The sequence below is a fragment of the Pogona vitticeps genome, chromosome 4 (genome assembly GCF_051106095.1).
Source record: "Pogona vitticeps strain Pit_001003342236 chromosome 4, PviZW2.1, whole genome shotgun sequence".
In the NCBI taxonomy this organism is placed as follows: domain Eukaryota; kingdom Metazoa; phylum Chordata; class Lepidosauria; order Squamata; family Agamidae; genus Pogona; species Pogona vitticeps.
In genome coordinates, this window is record NC_135786.1 from 206,304,889 (window position 1) to 206,321,419 (window position 16,531).

At 39.3% G+C, this 16,531-nt stretch overlaps 2 protein-coding genes across 3 annotated transcripts in view; both read right to left on the reverse strand.

Annotated features, from left to right (window-relative positions):
* The window catches only part of LOC144589259 (uncharacterized), a 486,230-nt gene that overhangs the window by 66,688 nt on the left and 403,011 nt on the right, over positions 1–16,531 (reverse strand). The gene's annotated exons all lie outside the window — the stretch shown is intronic.
* LOC144589260 (uncharacterized) overlaps positions 1–16,531 on the reverse strand; it is a 41,597-nt gene that overhangs the window by 13,603 nt on the left and 11,463 nt on the right. The window contains exons 2-3 of one of the 2 annotated variants that reach the window (XM_078393549.1): positions 7,583–7,710; positions 548–589 (exon numbers count right to left, since the gene is read on the reverse strand). In XM_078393549.1, the coding sequence (XP_078249675.1) occupies positions 548–589; positions 7,583–7,710 (170 nt within the window). The remainder of the gene's footprint in view (positions 1–547; positions 590–7,582; positions 7,711–16,531) is intronic. The other variant, XM_078393550.1, reaches the window with a different exon arrangement.

Here is a 16,531-nt window from a genome sequence, read left to right on the forward strand (position 1 = left end):
ATTGGGAGAGGCCATGCTGCACCACCTGCCTCCAGGCAGAACACTCAGATGTCAAGGTTTCCCATCTGTTAGGTCCCTTCCTAAGACCTTCAGATCCCGCTTGCAGATATCCTTGCATCGCAGCTGTGGTCTCCCTCTAGGGCACTTTCCCTGCACTAATCCTCCATACAGGAGATCTTTTGGAATCCGACCATCAGCCGTCAACACAGACATTGCTGTTTCAGTAATGTATACATGCTAAACATTCCAGCTTGTTCTAGGACTACTCTATTTGGAACTTTGTCCTGCCAGATGATACTAAAAAAGCATCGGAGGCAATGCATATGGAAGTTGTTCAGCTTCCTCTCCTGCCGTGCACAAAGGGTCCAGGAATCACTGCAGTACAGGAGTGCACTCAGGACACAGGCTCTATAGACCTGGATCTTGGTATATGCCATCAGCTTCTTATTAAGCCATACTCTCATATTCAGTCATACCACTGAAACACTGATAAATGGAGGTGGGAGCAAAAAATAATCAAAACCAAAACAAAACCACGCAACTTTACCTTAGTTGAATTGCACGATGGGGTGTCCTGGATCAAATTGTTCTATAATAAATTAGAACACAAGCAGAAACATTTTAATTTAGGTGTTTTTGCATTTATCTTTTTCACATACTAATTGTACTTAAGCACTGCTCTATTGTAAAGCAGAAATTATAATCTGGGGTTGCTGTTGTCGTTTTTTGCCTTATATGAGATCTTCTAAATATGATACTATGTGACAACTGACAAGAAAATTCTCTTTCAGCTATGTCGGTTAACCAGAATGCCAGATTAAGGACTCTGGGATTGCTTTCTTAACTTTGCAGACCATTTCAAGTAACAAGCTATAACTTCATCATAGTTTTTCACTACCCATCCCAGTTGGAGATAGTCCCATGCACCTGCAGGTTTTTTTTTTTGTCTTTATTAATAACCATCCGGTGCCATCAAGTCAATTCTGACTTATGGTGACCCTTTTCAAGGTTTTCTTGGTACAGAGTAATCAGAAGCAGTTTACCATTCCAATCACTTAGGCCTGTGTAGCTTGCCCACTACTATACGAGATTGGCTCTTCTGGCATGCACAGTGGGGATTTGAACTCTCAGCCTCTGGCTCTGCTGCCAGATACCTAATTGACTGAGCTATCCAGCCAGGATTGCCTTTATTAAAGCAATTCCATATTAAAAGAAGGCAAACAAGTTGTGTGTGAGTCAGCTTCTGGGAGGTTCCTGGGAAAGTTAAGGGGCTCTCAGATAAAGCACACTTTATGTGTCTTGTTTTAATACAGAAGTGCACCATATAAAGGCAAAAACAGCAATAACAAAAAAGCCATGCAGAAATGGCAGCAGTAGTGAGGACCTGTGTGTATATCCATTTTCGCAAAAAACTAACCAAGAATATAATGTACAATTGAGATTCACAGTAACTGTTATTTGGAAGGCCTGCTGATTAGAAATCTGAATGATTAGAGGTGGAAAACAAGCAAGCTGGGTGAGTGGGAGGAATATAAATACTGTTTTAAAAGCCATCCATGTTTCTAGCTCACAAACTTTACAAAATGCATTAACAATGGATCTGGTGGGACTATCCTTCCTGCAGCTGGTAAAAGCTGGTATCATTTGCTTTCACTTTCCATTAATCCTGGCTTGCATATACATACCAATCAAAATGAATTTATCTTGTTTTGCTTTGAAACCAGTCTCCCTTCTTCACATGGAAAAACAAGCCAGCAACAGATATTGAAACTAAACTGACCCCTTCATCAGATCTATTAGAGGGGGGAGGGGAACTAAATCTGAAGAGGAATTTAGCAGTTTTAGAAAGGAAAATCTACCAACTCAACAAAGAACACATACAAACCCACACATTTCAACTGGATTTCACTGTATTAATACTATAATCCTCAGCACCTTTATCCAAAAGTCAATCTATGTCTGCAAACTCAACCATATATATGAGAAAGGAAGCATTACTGGATACAATGGAAGTTATTTCTAAGTAAATATGCATAGGAATATGCATATTTTCAAGGACCATTTCTAGCAAGGGAAGGATTCACCCCCAACCTAAATCAGTGAGGAATGGAAATTCAGCTAATATTATTTCCACAAGTCATACTTCCTCCTCCAATTCCCCCCCCCCAGCCAATACATGTACAGTAGGAATCATGCTGGGGGTGGGCCGAAACTATTGGTGCAAATAAATGTTTCTTTTCTAAACTTAATGGCAGAGAAAGTTTCTTCTAGAACAGGGGTGGGCAATTAATTTCTATAGGGGGGGGCACATGAAAAAATCTGAACTGTGTTCATGGGGGCCGAACCAACTTTACTTAAAAATAAAATGAAAGTGATATTATGATTGTTTTTATTTCAAACTTGTTAATCTTCACAAATATTAAAGAGGTTTTTTGCGGTATGTTAAAGATAAGCAACTGATCAACTTTAGACAAAAAGCTATAAATGGTTTTGATGTTCAAAACTGTCCACGGGCCGGACAGGAGTGGCTTGCGGGCCGTATGTGGCTCCTGGTCCACACTTTGCCCAGGTCTGTTCTAGAAGGAACAGTGAGAGAGTATAGTAGGAGAGGGAAAGAAGTGGGGAAGAGATTAGAAGATTAATAAAGGAAATCCTCATCCATCTCACAACCACTGTCAATGCATAAGTTCATAACATGCCGCAAAGCACAGATCAAAGAAAGAGCAACCTCCACGGATAAACAATTCACTAAACTGATCCATATTACTTAAGCAAACCATAAATTATGTTCCTTTTCTGTTTGCTTTGTCATTCTACTTTACAAAGGCAAGCTTAATAAAACACAGGTGACCACAAGATAGCAAACCTTGTTTCAAAAGCATTCAACAAAAGTCCAGTTTATCTTAAGATTCAGTTACAGTAGTTTCACTTTTCAAAATACATCACTTGTTCATTCATGCCTTGGCAGTTAAAATGAGTTTGTACATTTGAGTACACAGAGATACCAGTGTTTTTTATTTTAATAGGATTTAGTTGTTTTATTTGACTGTAATAATCTTTGAATATGTTCTTTATGCTAAAGCTTGAGCAATATAAACTGATTCTATGAAGCTCTATTTTACTAATAAAAAATTAATTATAAAAATCCTTACAAAGGACTGCTCTCTTAAACAGCAGGGTCTGGCTAAATCCAGGAGGTGGAAAGGGCCACAAACTAGCTATCATTGAGAGTCCTACCTAACTGAGCTGTTGTGAATTCTAAGGAATTACAAAGCCCATGTGTCTGTACTTGCGAAGTACTGGGTAAAAGTAAAGTGTTCTTTTAAGGGCAGACTTGTTCAAGGGGCTTACGCTACGCACTGCTGACGTCTTAGGACTTGCCTCAGTGCAAAGGTGGTAGGTAAGTGGCCCGTGGAACTCTCTGACCGAGTGCTAGGCACTCCTTAGGGAGGCTTGTGTACCACAGTGGACTGCAAATAAACTGGGGGAAACTCCATCTCTAAGGACAAAAACCAAAGGCATTAATTTCTATGCTGAAAACGATAGCTGCTATTTAATAAGCTGTTGTTGCTAGCAATGTGCTTCCTAGCCATATGCCAAAGACCATGACGCCTGAAAATAATTGGTGAAAAAGGTTGTGCTAAAACTGGAACAAGGACTTGAACACTTGCTCATCATTGATGACAAAGGGTGTGGTGAGACAATGTTGAAAAAACTGTCAGCTGTGAGATTTTTTCACTTTCACTTGAGAGCAAAAAGCTTTCTTTTTGTCAGTAGCTTGAGTTTTTTTTTTTTAAGTGGTTGTCCCAAGTTGTTGAATTTACTTCTGCGAAAGGCTAGGCTACCTGGATTCTCCCTGCTCAACTTCCATCAGTAGGTAAGTAATTTTCTTGTTAGGTAGAAAACAACTTGCTGGTAAGGAAAGATTTCAATGAGGAAAGCTTGTTGTTGTTTTTAAATCTTTTAAAATGTACTTCTAAATTACCTTAAATAGTTCCTATTCAGCAGGTTTAATTTGTAATATGTTTAAATTTTTGATATTGTATTTTTAGCTGTTAAAATATTTTTTTAAAAAAATGCTTTGAAAGCTGCAGTGAATCTTTTTGTAGGTGGAAAATAAGGTGTTAAATAAACACACAGAGGGAGAATTTGTGTGTATGCATGCACACAAAAATCCTTTCCTGCAAAGTTCATACCATGTATGCCAAAATGGGAAAAAAGCAGAGAAAAGCTTACAATCTCGGCAGGGGAGGCATGATTTGCACGATATCTGAAGAGATGCATCCCTATGCTATACAGTACAATGGTGCCTCGACTTACGAACGTCCCTACTTACGACCATTTCGAGTTATGACCAGCTCCGGCCGCATAATTTGCTTCTACTCGTGACCGGAGCTTCCACTTACAAACAGAAAAAGGCAGGGGAAAAAGGTGGGAAATTCAAATTTCTAACTATAGGTGGCAACGAGGCTGCTTCTTTGTAGCTCTTTTGCCCCAGCAGTTAGAGAGTGTGTGTCAGAGGAGGCTTGGAACTGCCTCACTTCTGCTTCTGAGTGTGTGTGTGTGTGTGTGTTTGAAGGGAGGCTTTGGGCTGCCTGGTAAGGCAAGGTGCTGTTTTCTGCTTTTTAAAAACTATTCTGGGTGTTTTTGCAGTGTGGTTTTGGGCTGGGGGGGTATGCTTCTGTGCTGTAATGGGTCTTGGGCGGTTTTATTGTTTTTTGGGTTCCCCCCCCATTTCCGATGGGTCTTGGGGGTTTTGTTGCTTTTTGGAGTCCCCCCCCCCATTTCCAGTGGGTCAGGGGGGTTGTTTGTCTGTTAGTTTTTTTCCGATTTCCGATGGGTCTTGGGGGTTTGTTTGTTGGCTTCCCCCCCCCATTTCCAATAGATCTTGGGGGGTTTGTTTGTTTTTTTGGGTTCCCCCCATTTCCAATGAGTCTTGGGGGGTTGTTTGTTTTTTGGGCTCTCCCCATTTCTGGGGGTTTGGTTGCTTTTGGGGGGTTCCCCATTTCTGATGGCTCCTGCTTACTTCACTTGCTTTTTCCTTTGTTTCCTTTGCATTTCTGACCTGTCCCCTTTGTTCTCTGTGCACTTCCAATCTGCTCCATTTGTTTTCTGTGCATTTCCAATGGGTTTTGTATGCTTGATTGCTTTTCTTCCCCCCCCCCCTTCTGCTGGAAGGGATTAATCACATTTCCAATGAGTCTTGCAGTAATTTTTTTGGTGATTTTTTTTCTTTGGCCAGAACGGTTTTGAGTTACAAATCAAGTCCAAGTCATGGGGGGGGGGAACACCTCAAGTCACCAATGTGAATTAAGTCAAACTTGACAGTGAGTCCCGCGACTCGGGTCCCCATCCCTGACTCCCTTACTCCCCAACCCCCATTTGCCAAATATCTCCTCTTGAAACAATGACAGTGCTTCTTTCTTTCTTTCAAAAGAAAGAAAACAATTATTGGCCAATTTATATTTAAACCGTGCATGGAAAAGTTACCTTTCTGGTCTACCAGTCCCAGATCCACTTAGCCAGCATGGACACATCCATGTGTCAGGGGGCCTCTGGAACCTGTAGTCCAAAAGGACATATTTCCAAGGTAGGGCACCCACTCTCCAAATCTTAGAATTCACTCACCATGAATAATACTGATTAGCACCCTCCACAACTTTCATGGAGTCTGAATCATGCCTCAAGAGGCGGATATCTCATCCACCCTTATTTTTGCATAATAATCATATAAATAGCAGCACTTGAATAGTCCACTGTTTTCTGTGGACTCATGGTTATCCGCAACATTCCATTATCACCAGACCATAGCTAAATGTATGAGTAATATAGGCAAACACTGGCAATAGCCATATGAAGAGTTGCAGCCAATTCAGAAGCTGAGACATTTTTCCTTCCTTGAAATAAGAGATTTCAAAGAAGTGCAAAGGAAATGGAAGAATGTTTCTTCCAAATTAACAATATTAATGTTCATTTCTATTACTCCACAGTGCTGATCTTATTATCCAAATACTTGGTTTCTAAGAGTTCTTGTCCATGAACATCTGGGGAACAAGGTTGGGAATCACTGCCCTTGAAAGTTCCCAGTGAATCCCCAAATTGCCTGCCCTGCTGAATCTCAAAATGGATAGCAATCAGAAATATTAGCTGCTAAGAACAAAGATTTTAACCCTTTTAAAAAATATATGCTTTACATTTTGAATAGGTATAGGAGAAAATGTACATTAATTTTTCCATAAATCCAGGGTTTGATGAATTTCCAGAAATTTGAAACAAAATAGAGTATGAAGAATCTATTAAGAAAAGAACAAATTATTAGGATAAAGGGTTGGCTGGAAAAGATGGGGAATAAAGAAAATAAAGTAAGTAATTTGAAAATACTGTAACTTGGTTTAATCTTATTCAATTAGAACAATGGACTAAAGATTGGGTAAAAAGGAATAGAAGTCAGAAGCAAGAGTAGCAGCAACTGCTGCAGGTCTTACAAATCTATGAATGTAAGTTTTCAAATAAACAATTGTCTTAATTCAGAACCAATTTATAGTGACACTAATAGGATTTTCAAGGTAAGTGAGATATTTAAGGAGTGGTTTACTAGTTCCACCCCCAGTGAATTTCCATGGCTGAGCAAGGATTTTAATCCTGTTTGCTAGAGTCCTATTCCATCACTCTATCCACTACACCACATTTGGAATCTCAAATTAAGGCACCTTATATAATCCTTAGTACTTAAAACTCTGTGAATAAAAAATGGAGTTAGATTAGAAACTGACAAGTAGAGGTTTCCTGTTCAAATGAACACAAGGGGGAAAATATTTCCAGTGAACCTTATTGAAGAAAACAGACAATGCAGAGATTGATGTCATATTTTGCATTATCAGATAAAAAATAACTGATATTATCATTTTTTCTTTTTTATATTGTCATCTGTTTGAAGGGTAATAGGTTACATGTCAAACACATAAGGGCATGAGATTGCATGTTACATAGATAAATGCATTTAAAGTAAATTCAAAATACTGCATTTATTTGAAGATATTGCATCCCCCCCAAAAAAATCTAATTTCCATTATGCAAGGCACTGAGGTTACCAGCATTAAAAAATAGAAATAAAACTGCCCACATAAATATATAATGTGGCCAAAATTCAACTGGAAACACTATGTCCATAAGGGAAATAGCACAGCAAATTTTATCCTCTGGTGGGCTGTCCTTGGCATGATTTGTCACATGTCACAATTTTAGAATAAGAATGAACCCAGTAAAGCAAAAGGAAGTATATCAATGCTGGGATGGGGAGAGAGACAGTCCTTCTGCAATCACAGCACTGAACAGCATTCTGGCTGCTAACTTCAATTCTCTTAAACATATCTATCTATCTATCTATCTATCTATCTATCTATCTATCTATCTATCTATCTATCTATCTATCTATCTATCTATCTAATCTATCTAATCTATCTAATCTATCTATCTATCTATCTATCTATCTATCTATCTATCTATGCATATATATGTGTATATGTATATATAATACAACAAATATAAATATGTATATGTATATATATAAAATGCTACCTACCAGGTAATTAATGAAGGGGAATAACACATTCTCATACTCTTCTTGGATTGCCTTCATGCAAAGGGATGGCGCATCTGGCACCAGAACTAGGTACAGGAGTAGAATCCGAAAGATATTCCTTAAAAGAGCTAGATTACAAAATTACACTGAATTAGTACCAACATGGTATGTGCTTAGTTTGCAGTCATGGCATTCCTTATAGGACATATGTAATGAATAACTGCTCAGCAAAATTATTCGGCCCCAGAAACAGGCACTGACGATGTAACTAGAGACTGTAACAAATAGCTATCTCGTATAGGGGGTGGAAAAATCTCCTGTTAAATTCTAGTGAAGGACAAAGAATTCACTTAACACATTTCTCTATGGATTCCACTTAATTGTTGAAAATACATTACCCATATAAAACTGGATTAATGACATTCTGTTGGTTCTGTTGTGACATAAAGTTAGATCAGCAAAAGCCTGCCAGGTATTACACCAGGACAGCAAGCATTGTGCAACTCAATTGCATAATCAATTGTGCTCCTGTTGTGACTCTTGATTGACACACATAGAAGTGCTTCATGAATAATATTTCCACCCTGCCCCATTTTTTGCTACTGTTGCCACAGTTTCACATTGTGCACACAGAGCAGCACAAGATTTCAACCACTGAATGATTTATTATTGAAGGTCTTAATTAAATTACACTTTGTGTGCCTTTATGCATTTATTTGTGTATACATTCTGTCCTTTACCTGAAATTTTCTGTCAAGACTGCCCTGAGTTCTTTTTTTGCCTTTGGGCATAAAGATATATGTTTCAAGAACTACAATACCCTTCATAAATGATGCTACCATAAGTGATTTACAGTGGGGTCTCTACTTAAGAACGTCCCTACTTAAGAACAATCCAACTTAAGAACAGCTCCATTTGCTGAATTTTTGCTTCTACTTGAGAACAGAAATCCAAGATAAGAACAGGAAAAAAAACTTTCCTGCTCTTTTTTTAACCTTAGGTCATCTTAGGTTAAAAAAAAAATTCTCCCCCTAGTGGTAGAGTACGTATTAACCAGATTTGCATTAGTTCCTATGGGAACTAATGCTTCAATGTACGAACGCACCTCTACATAGCAAAAAAACAGCCAGAACGGATTAATTGGTTTTCAGTCCATTCCTATGGGAAATTTTGCTTCAACTTAAGAACGCTTCAACTTAAGAACACCATTCCAAAACGGATTAAGTTCTTAAGTAGAGGTTCCACTGTAGTTTCTATGGACGGAAAAGAGCAGATACGGATTAAATGGTTTTCAATGCATTCCTACGGGAAATGCAGATTCAACATAAGAACTTTTCAACTTGAGAACCACCTTCCAATACGGATTAAGTTCTTAAGTAGAGACCCCACTGTATCTGTTAGAAAGCTGGCTTCAGATTTTAAAAAAAAAGCATGTAGACCAGAATCCTGTTAAAGCCATGGAGCAAAGAAGGGCAATCAAGGGAACAGTGTGGGCTACTGAGCAAGCAGTCCATTATAAGCCTGATCATGCCCTGGTACACGCCTGATCATAAAATCAGCTGCATACCCAGCTGCATGATGGAGAACCTACAAGACATGAAATTGCAATTATGTGCGCGGTAAACCCCAACAGGATTCTGGCCTGAGTCTGTTTATTTGTTTATTACTTTTATTTAGATACTGTCCCATTAGTGCCATGGCACAATTCTGAGTGGTTTACAGTTAAAACAAACTACACAAAGCTAAATATAACATAAATACCAAAGACATGATCCAAAAACTTAACAACCACTGGTGCCAACCAATTTTCAGAGTGAAGTAAGTCTGGAGGTGAGGCCTTCAACTGGGGTCAATGTGAAAGGCCTCCCTGGAAAGTACTGTTTTTAACTGCCGCCTAAATGAGTACATGGAATCAACTTCTAGAGGTGTAGCTCTTCTAGGAGTTTATTCCATAACATCAGTGCTGCCGTCAAAAAGGCCCTACCTCTAGTAAATGACTTTTGGGCCTCTCTCAGGGTAGCTACACAGAGCCAGGCCTGAGGTCTGATGAGTCGGACAAATGACATTGGGGAAAGATGCTCCAACTGGTAAGGTGGTCCCAAACTGTGAAGGGCTCTATATGTGACTGTCAGAACCTTGAACCTGAACCAAGGCACAATAGGTAGCCAGTGGAGGCTGGCCAGCATGGGGGTGATATGATCAAATTTTCTCACACCAGACATTAGTCTGGCTGCTGCATTCTGTACCACTAGAGTCTCCGGGTCAGTCTCAAGGTGAGCCCCACGTAGAGAGCATTGCAATAGTCGATCCAGAAGGTGACTAGCGTCTGCACCAACATCCTGAGGGAACCTCGTCTAGATTGGGCAGTAAGCCTAAACTGATTAAAAGCAGATCTGGACATGGCTGCAATATGGGAATCCCAAGAAGGAGCTGGGTCCAGAAGAACGCCCAAATTACAAACTTGATCCCTAACCAGGAGGCAATGCCATCCATTTTGGGAATGATCCCCCTCACACTTTTATTTATTTATTTATTTATTTATTTATTTATTTATTTATTTATTTATTTATTCATTCATTCATTCATTCATTCATTCATTCATTCATTCATTCATTCATTTATTTAATTTCTATGCCGCCCAATCTACCCAGAGGTCTCTTTCAGAGGGTCCTCCCAAGAACATAATCTCAGTCTTGTCTAGATTCATTTTGAGCCTCTCTGTTCTGGTCTATTCCAGTACCAAAGCCAGGCATCACTCTAGCATTTTGACAGCCTCCACTGAAGAGGTGGTAAAGGAGAGATAGAGTTACATGTCATCAGCATACTGATGACACCTTACTCTGAATCTCCTGATGATCTCCCCCAGTGGCTTAACATAGATATTAAACAGCTCTGGGGATATTGATGACCCCTGGGACACCCCACAATTGAGGGTCCAAGGAGCTGACAACTCATCTCCAAGCTGAACTCTCTGGACACAGTCCTTGAGGAAGGACTAGAGTCAACTTAATGCTTGGCCCCTGATCCCAATCTCTGAGAGCCTGTCCAGAAGGATACCATGGTCTTTGGTATCAGACGCTGCTGAAAATCAAGGAGAAGCAGCAGGGTAGAATGACCCCACTGGCCTCCCTTAAAAGGTCATTGTGCAGTGCAGCCATGGTTTTCTCAATACTTCACTGTGGCCTGAATGTGGACTGAAATTGGTCAAAGCAATCCTGCTCCTCCAGGTATGTCTAAGTTAAGTGACACTCAGTTTCTCATTATTGATGTCAGGGTGGAACTATCACTCACAACGTGGACAACAGATCATCCCAATTAGCTGCTAGGACTATTCCATCTGACTAAAACATGAACTTGCCTTTAGATAAATAAATTGCTTATTGGGTGATTATTTTCCTTGAATAGAATTCATATTATACTGAGATATTTCAACTATCCAAGAGAAACAGAAAGACTAACTCTAAATGGCAATACATACTACACCTGACATTTCTGCTCTTTAATCAGAAACACAGAAAGTCAGTAACAGAGGTATATAAATGTGTTCATCATCTAAGTCTGGCAGGGTACTATGCAACCTATATTTAGATCTACCAGTACTGTCAACTAGTGTGAATAGATATGAAACCACTGTTTCATCTAGGGTGCAAAACTAGCATGTGGGCATGAACTGAGAGATACATCATTGTCAAAGAGCACGTTATATATAGATTAGTGTTTACCAACCTGGGGGTCATGATGCCCAAGGGGGTCATGAAGTGTGTGTGGGGGTTGTGAGTCACCTTATATGTGTTGTAAGGTTAAAGGGTCCACTTGACATTTAGTCCAGTCGTGTCCAACTCTAGGGCGCGGTGCTCATCCCTGTCTCCAAGCCGTAGAGCCAGCGTTTGTCTGTAGACAGTTTCCATGGTCACGTGGCCAGTGTGACTAGACATGGAACGCCATTACCTTCCCACCATGGTGGTACCTATTTATCTATTTGCATTTTTATATGCTTTCAAACTGCTAGGTTGGCAGGAGATGGGACAAGCATCAGGAGCTTGCTCCATTGCATGGATTCGATCTTACGACTGCTGGTCTTCTGACCTTGCAAGCACAAAGGCTTCTGTGGTTTAACACACAGTACTACCACATCCTTATATGTGTTGTAGCCCTTCTTTAATAATTTCTTCCTTGACCTTTCAGAGTGGGATATTAAAATTAGCATGTATGTATATATATGAGAAACAGGCCCTTTGGGAGCTGGGGGAAAGAAGCTTTTACTTTCTGAGAAGGGATTATTTTACCCTATTAAAAATACCTTTTAATGCAAATATGAGGAGGGAGGTTTCATCACAGGTTACTTGGATATTATAAAAGGGAGTCATAACTCGAAAAGGTTGTAAAACACTGTTATAGACATATGATTTTTTTACAGTAGCTGTATATATATGCCTGCTTAGATAAACTACTTCACCAACTGTCAGTTCATCTATCTGTCAAGTCACAAGATAATCACTTTCAAAAAGGTTTGCATTATAAAATAGGATATTGTATTATAAAAATTGAATAAATGAAATCCTTAATAAATGTCCTGAGAAGTATAAAACATGTGATTTTGTTACAGTTTTAACATTTATTATTATTTGTTTGTTTATTTACAATTTTATCCCCTTTCTCCTTAAAAGGACCCAAGGCAGCTTACATCATTTAAAAAAAAAAAACAGTATTTAAAAGGTTTCACCAGCTCCTGCATTTGCATTGTTTCCAGATCAAGCGGCCTTTTCCTGATTTTATTTAAAAGCTGTTCATGAAGTTTGCAAGGTTACAACTAAGCAATATATTCCAAAATAGTGGGGTTACTACTTAAAAAGCTCAGTCAATTTCAATTTAACCAGTGAACACAAAGATCTTTGGATTTGTTGACTCCCCTCCCAGTTTAGCTTGCCCTTTTCATGTGGTTGGCCATTAGCAGGAAAATTTAGGTTTAATCTGCAAGTTTGATTGCTCAAGTATATAGCTCCAAGGGAATGCTGCTGCCTGCCTATGAGGGATTTACCAGTTAGGATAAATTTCATTTTTTGAGTAGTTAAATGAATGGCCAGGAAGCACGTGAAACCGGATTTTTCTTCACCAGATGGATGTTGTCACATTTGAACAGTAAATGTAACTGGACAGTCCTCCACAAAGAAATGAGGAAATAAATTTCTATGCAGAAAATTATTGCTGAGAGAGTATGCGTGGCACTCCTATAATGCTTTAAAACAGTCTAGTGCCAAGTCACAGACAAAAACATTATTCTTTCTGAACTGAACACACCTTTTTCAAATTCCAAGAATGAGAGAGGCATGAACATATTTGCAGTGGATAATGATTTACTACTGGAACTACTGTGGGAAAAGTAGTTTCACTTTAAGTCCACAGTGCAATCGTAGACATATCTACATGGAATTCAGAGTCATTTATTTCTAGAAAACTGTGCTTAGGATTGTAGCTGAAAGCTTTGCAGATGCCTTCTTACCTCTGGATATGTGCCACTGAACTCACTGGGGATGACTTCTGAGCAGACATAGGACTGTGCTACAAGCTACATAAATTCAGATATGCCACTGCGTTCGCATTGTAAACAGGTACATATCTAACTCAATTATAAAGACTGGGGTGGCTACACGAGGCAGAAGAAACGACTTGACAGCAGATAACAAAAATACCAATTATCTTATAGCAGTTGGAGAAAGTGCTGTGGAAAAGTGAAAAGGGCTAAGAAACCATCTCCATCAACTGTTTCTCTATTCTTGATCTCACCTTTTAAGGTAAAGTAAAAGTATATTATAGCCACTAGCAATTAAAACCATGAGCATATACATATACATTAAAGTGTACAATAAAACAAAATACATCTGATAAGCTCTATATCCTATACAGTGGCACCTCACTTTGTGATGTTAATTCGTTCCAAAAAAATCGCTGCTAAGCGATTTCATCACTAAGCAAAACGTGGTTTCCCATTGAAATGCATTGAAAACCAGATAATACGTTCCAATAGAAACAAATTGCCGTCCTTAAGCGAAAATCGCCATAGGAAACATCGCTAAGCAAAACGCGGTTCCCCAACTGAAATTCATTGAAACCTATTCAATGCATCTCAATGGGGGGAAAAAAACAACAAATTAAAAAAGAGTCAGAACAAAATCAAATTTGGTTAACAAAGGGTTTATTAAGTGCACTTTAGGATTTCAAACATTTTAAACAGTAAACTTTAACTTTATAAATAACAGAAAAACATTTAAAAAACAGCAAACATGAGGCTGTTTAAACCATCGTTAAGCGAAACAGGGACCCAAAATTTAATCGCTATGCGAAGCATGGTCCCAACCATCGCTAAGCGAAAATCGCCCATAGGGACCATCGCTAAACAAAGCGCAAAAACGCTCCGAAAAAGAGCACCCGTTAAGCGAGGCACCACTGTACCATGTCTCTACTATTTCCGATTCTATCCTTATTATTTAGCCAATTATCCCTTAGTTTTATCGCCAGCTGTCCAAATTTGGCCACTCTCTCTGTTACCTCTTTATTCTTATCCTCCAAAAGCTTTTGTAGGCACTCCTACCTATCTTTACCATCTAAGGAAGGTATACTAGGTTTAATGAGCCATTCCCAAATCTGCTCATAAATTTTACACTCTAAGATGAGATGACTCAGTGTCTCTATATTCCCCTCACCATATACACACAACCGACTCTTGTAGGGGGTATTGTTCTATCTTCCCAGCAGCATCAAAGATGGCAACAAGTCCATGCACAATGACATAAAGGCCCTTCTAGTTTCAGGTTATTCTAAATTGTTTAAGTATGGCATTGGTAACAATCTATTCAAGGGATTTATTTTAATAAATCCTTTGGCCTTATTTATATCATGTTGTCTTTCTATATCTAGGATCCTTTGCTTAATCAATTTTTTTGCCTGGATCATATTCATTGACAATAGGTTTGTTGTTGTTTAGTCGTTAAGCCATGTCCGACTCTTTGTGACCACATGGACCAGAGCACGCCAGGCCCTCCTGTCTTCCACTGCCTCCCAGAGTTGGGTCAAATTCGTCTTGGTAGCTTTGATGACACTGTCCAACCATCTCGTCCTCTATCATCCCCTTCTCCTCTTGACTTCACACTTTCAAAAACAGAAAAAGACCTTTCTACAACTGCAGAAACAGAAATCTGATGTAATTTGCATACAAGAAACCCATATGAAAAGAGCAGATCAGAAACTGCTGGAATGTTCAAGATTAGGGGAAAAATGTTTGCAGCTTCGGACATAAATAAAAAGAAGATGTGGCTATGTATATAAAGAAAGCAGTGGAACCAAAACTAATTTTTGCCTCAGACAATGGAAGGCTATTAATGGTGCAAACCCATTTCTGTTTGTTTCCGCATTGATTTCAAAGTGTTAATGATGATATACAGTGGTGCCTCGCTTAACGAGCGCACCGTACAACGACGAAATCGCATAGCGATCCATTTTTTGGGATCGCTAATGCAATCGCTCAACGACTTTTAGATAGGGCGAAACTCGCTTTGCGAAGATCAGTAAGCGTTTCGTTTACCGATCTTCGCAAAACGAAGCCCCGACGATCAGCTGTTTGGTGGACAAAATGGCCGCCGGAAGCCCCAAAATGGCCGCGCGCAGCGTTTTCGCGCCCTCCCCTCGCTTAACGAGGGCGCGAAAATGGCTGCCAGACATAGGAAACTTCGCTGAATGGTGAGTAAAGGAGCCTTTTGGAACTCATTAAACGATGTTTAATGCGTTCCAATGGCTTTCCCTGTCCCGTTCAGCGATGTTTCGCTATAGCGAAGGTTAATCCGGAACGGATTAGCCTCGCTATGCGAGGCACCACTGTATAAACTTGCAGTGGTGTCCAACCTTGGCCCTCCAGATGTTATTGGACTTCAACTCCCAGAAACCCTGGCCAGCAGAGGTGGTGGTGAAGGCTTCTGGGAGCTGTAGTCTAAGAACATCTGGAGGGCCAAGGTTCGACACCACGATCTACCTGTATCACTCGTTCTAGCCAGGAAGGGCAAATGAGGGGCCTAACGCCGAAGGAAGCCCAGAGGGAAAGAACAAGAAACTGGGCCTTCTTGGCAGTGGCCCCTCGCCTTTGGAACAGTCTGCCCCCAGAGATCTGTCTGGCTCCCTCACTGGGTGTTTTTAAGAGCAAATTTAAGACCTGGCTCTTTAGACAGGCTTTCCCTCCTGTCACCACTTGAATGTTTTTTTCCCAACTTCAACCATATTACTCTTGTTGTTTTTATTTTATTATATGTTTCTATTGTATCTATTATTGTTAGCCGCTCAAAGTAGACTTCGGTCTAGATGGGTGGCGTATAAATTTAATAAATAAATAAATTTTAAAAATCCAAAGAGAATCAAAGAAAATGCCAATTATTAATATTATGTTCTAATGGAAATCAAGATAATATCTTTAAACAATTACAACTAGAACTAACATACAAAGATTATGATCACTATTGTGGAGATTTTAATGCTGTTTTTGACAAAGAACTAGACAGAAAATCAAATATAATAACCAAAAAAAGAGAGAGAAGAAGGATCTCAAGATATTTTCTACAATTGGCAGAAGAAGTAAATATCTAGATGCCAGGAGGACATGTTACCGAAAGACTATACTTTTTACTCTGTTAGAGTAAATCATGGTCAAGAATTGATGCATATTGGATCTCAACAAGCCTAATGAAAGAATTGGTGCAAATAGATACATTACCTAACACATTTACCTAACACATTTGCAGACCACAGTCCCATTTCATTACAACTGGGTAGCAAATCAAGACAATTTAATTGGAAGCTCAATACTTCACATTTTAAAAATGAGTTTATCAAGCAAATAAAAGAAGACATGGGCATCTTCTTCAAACAGAACATGAGGCTAGAAACTCCAGTGACAATGATTTGGGA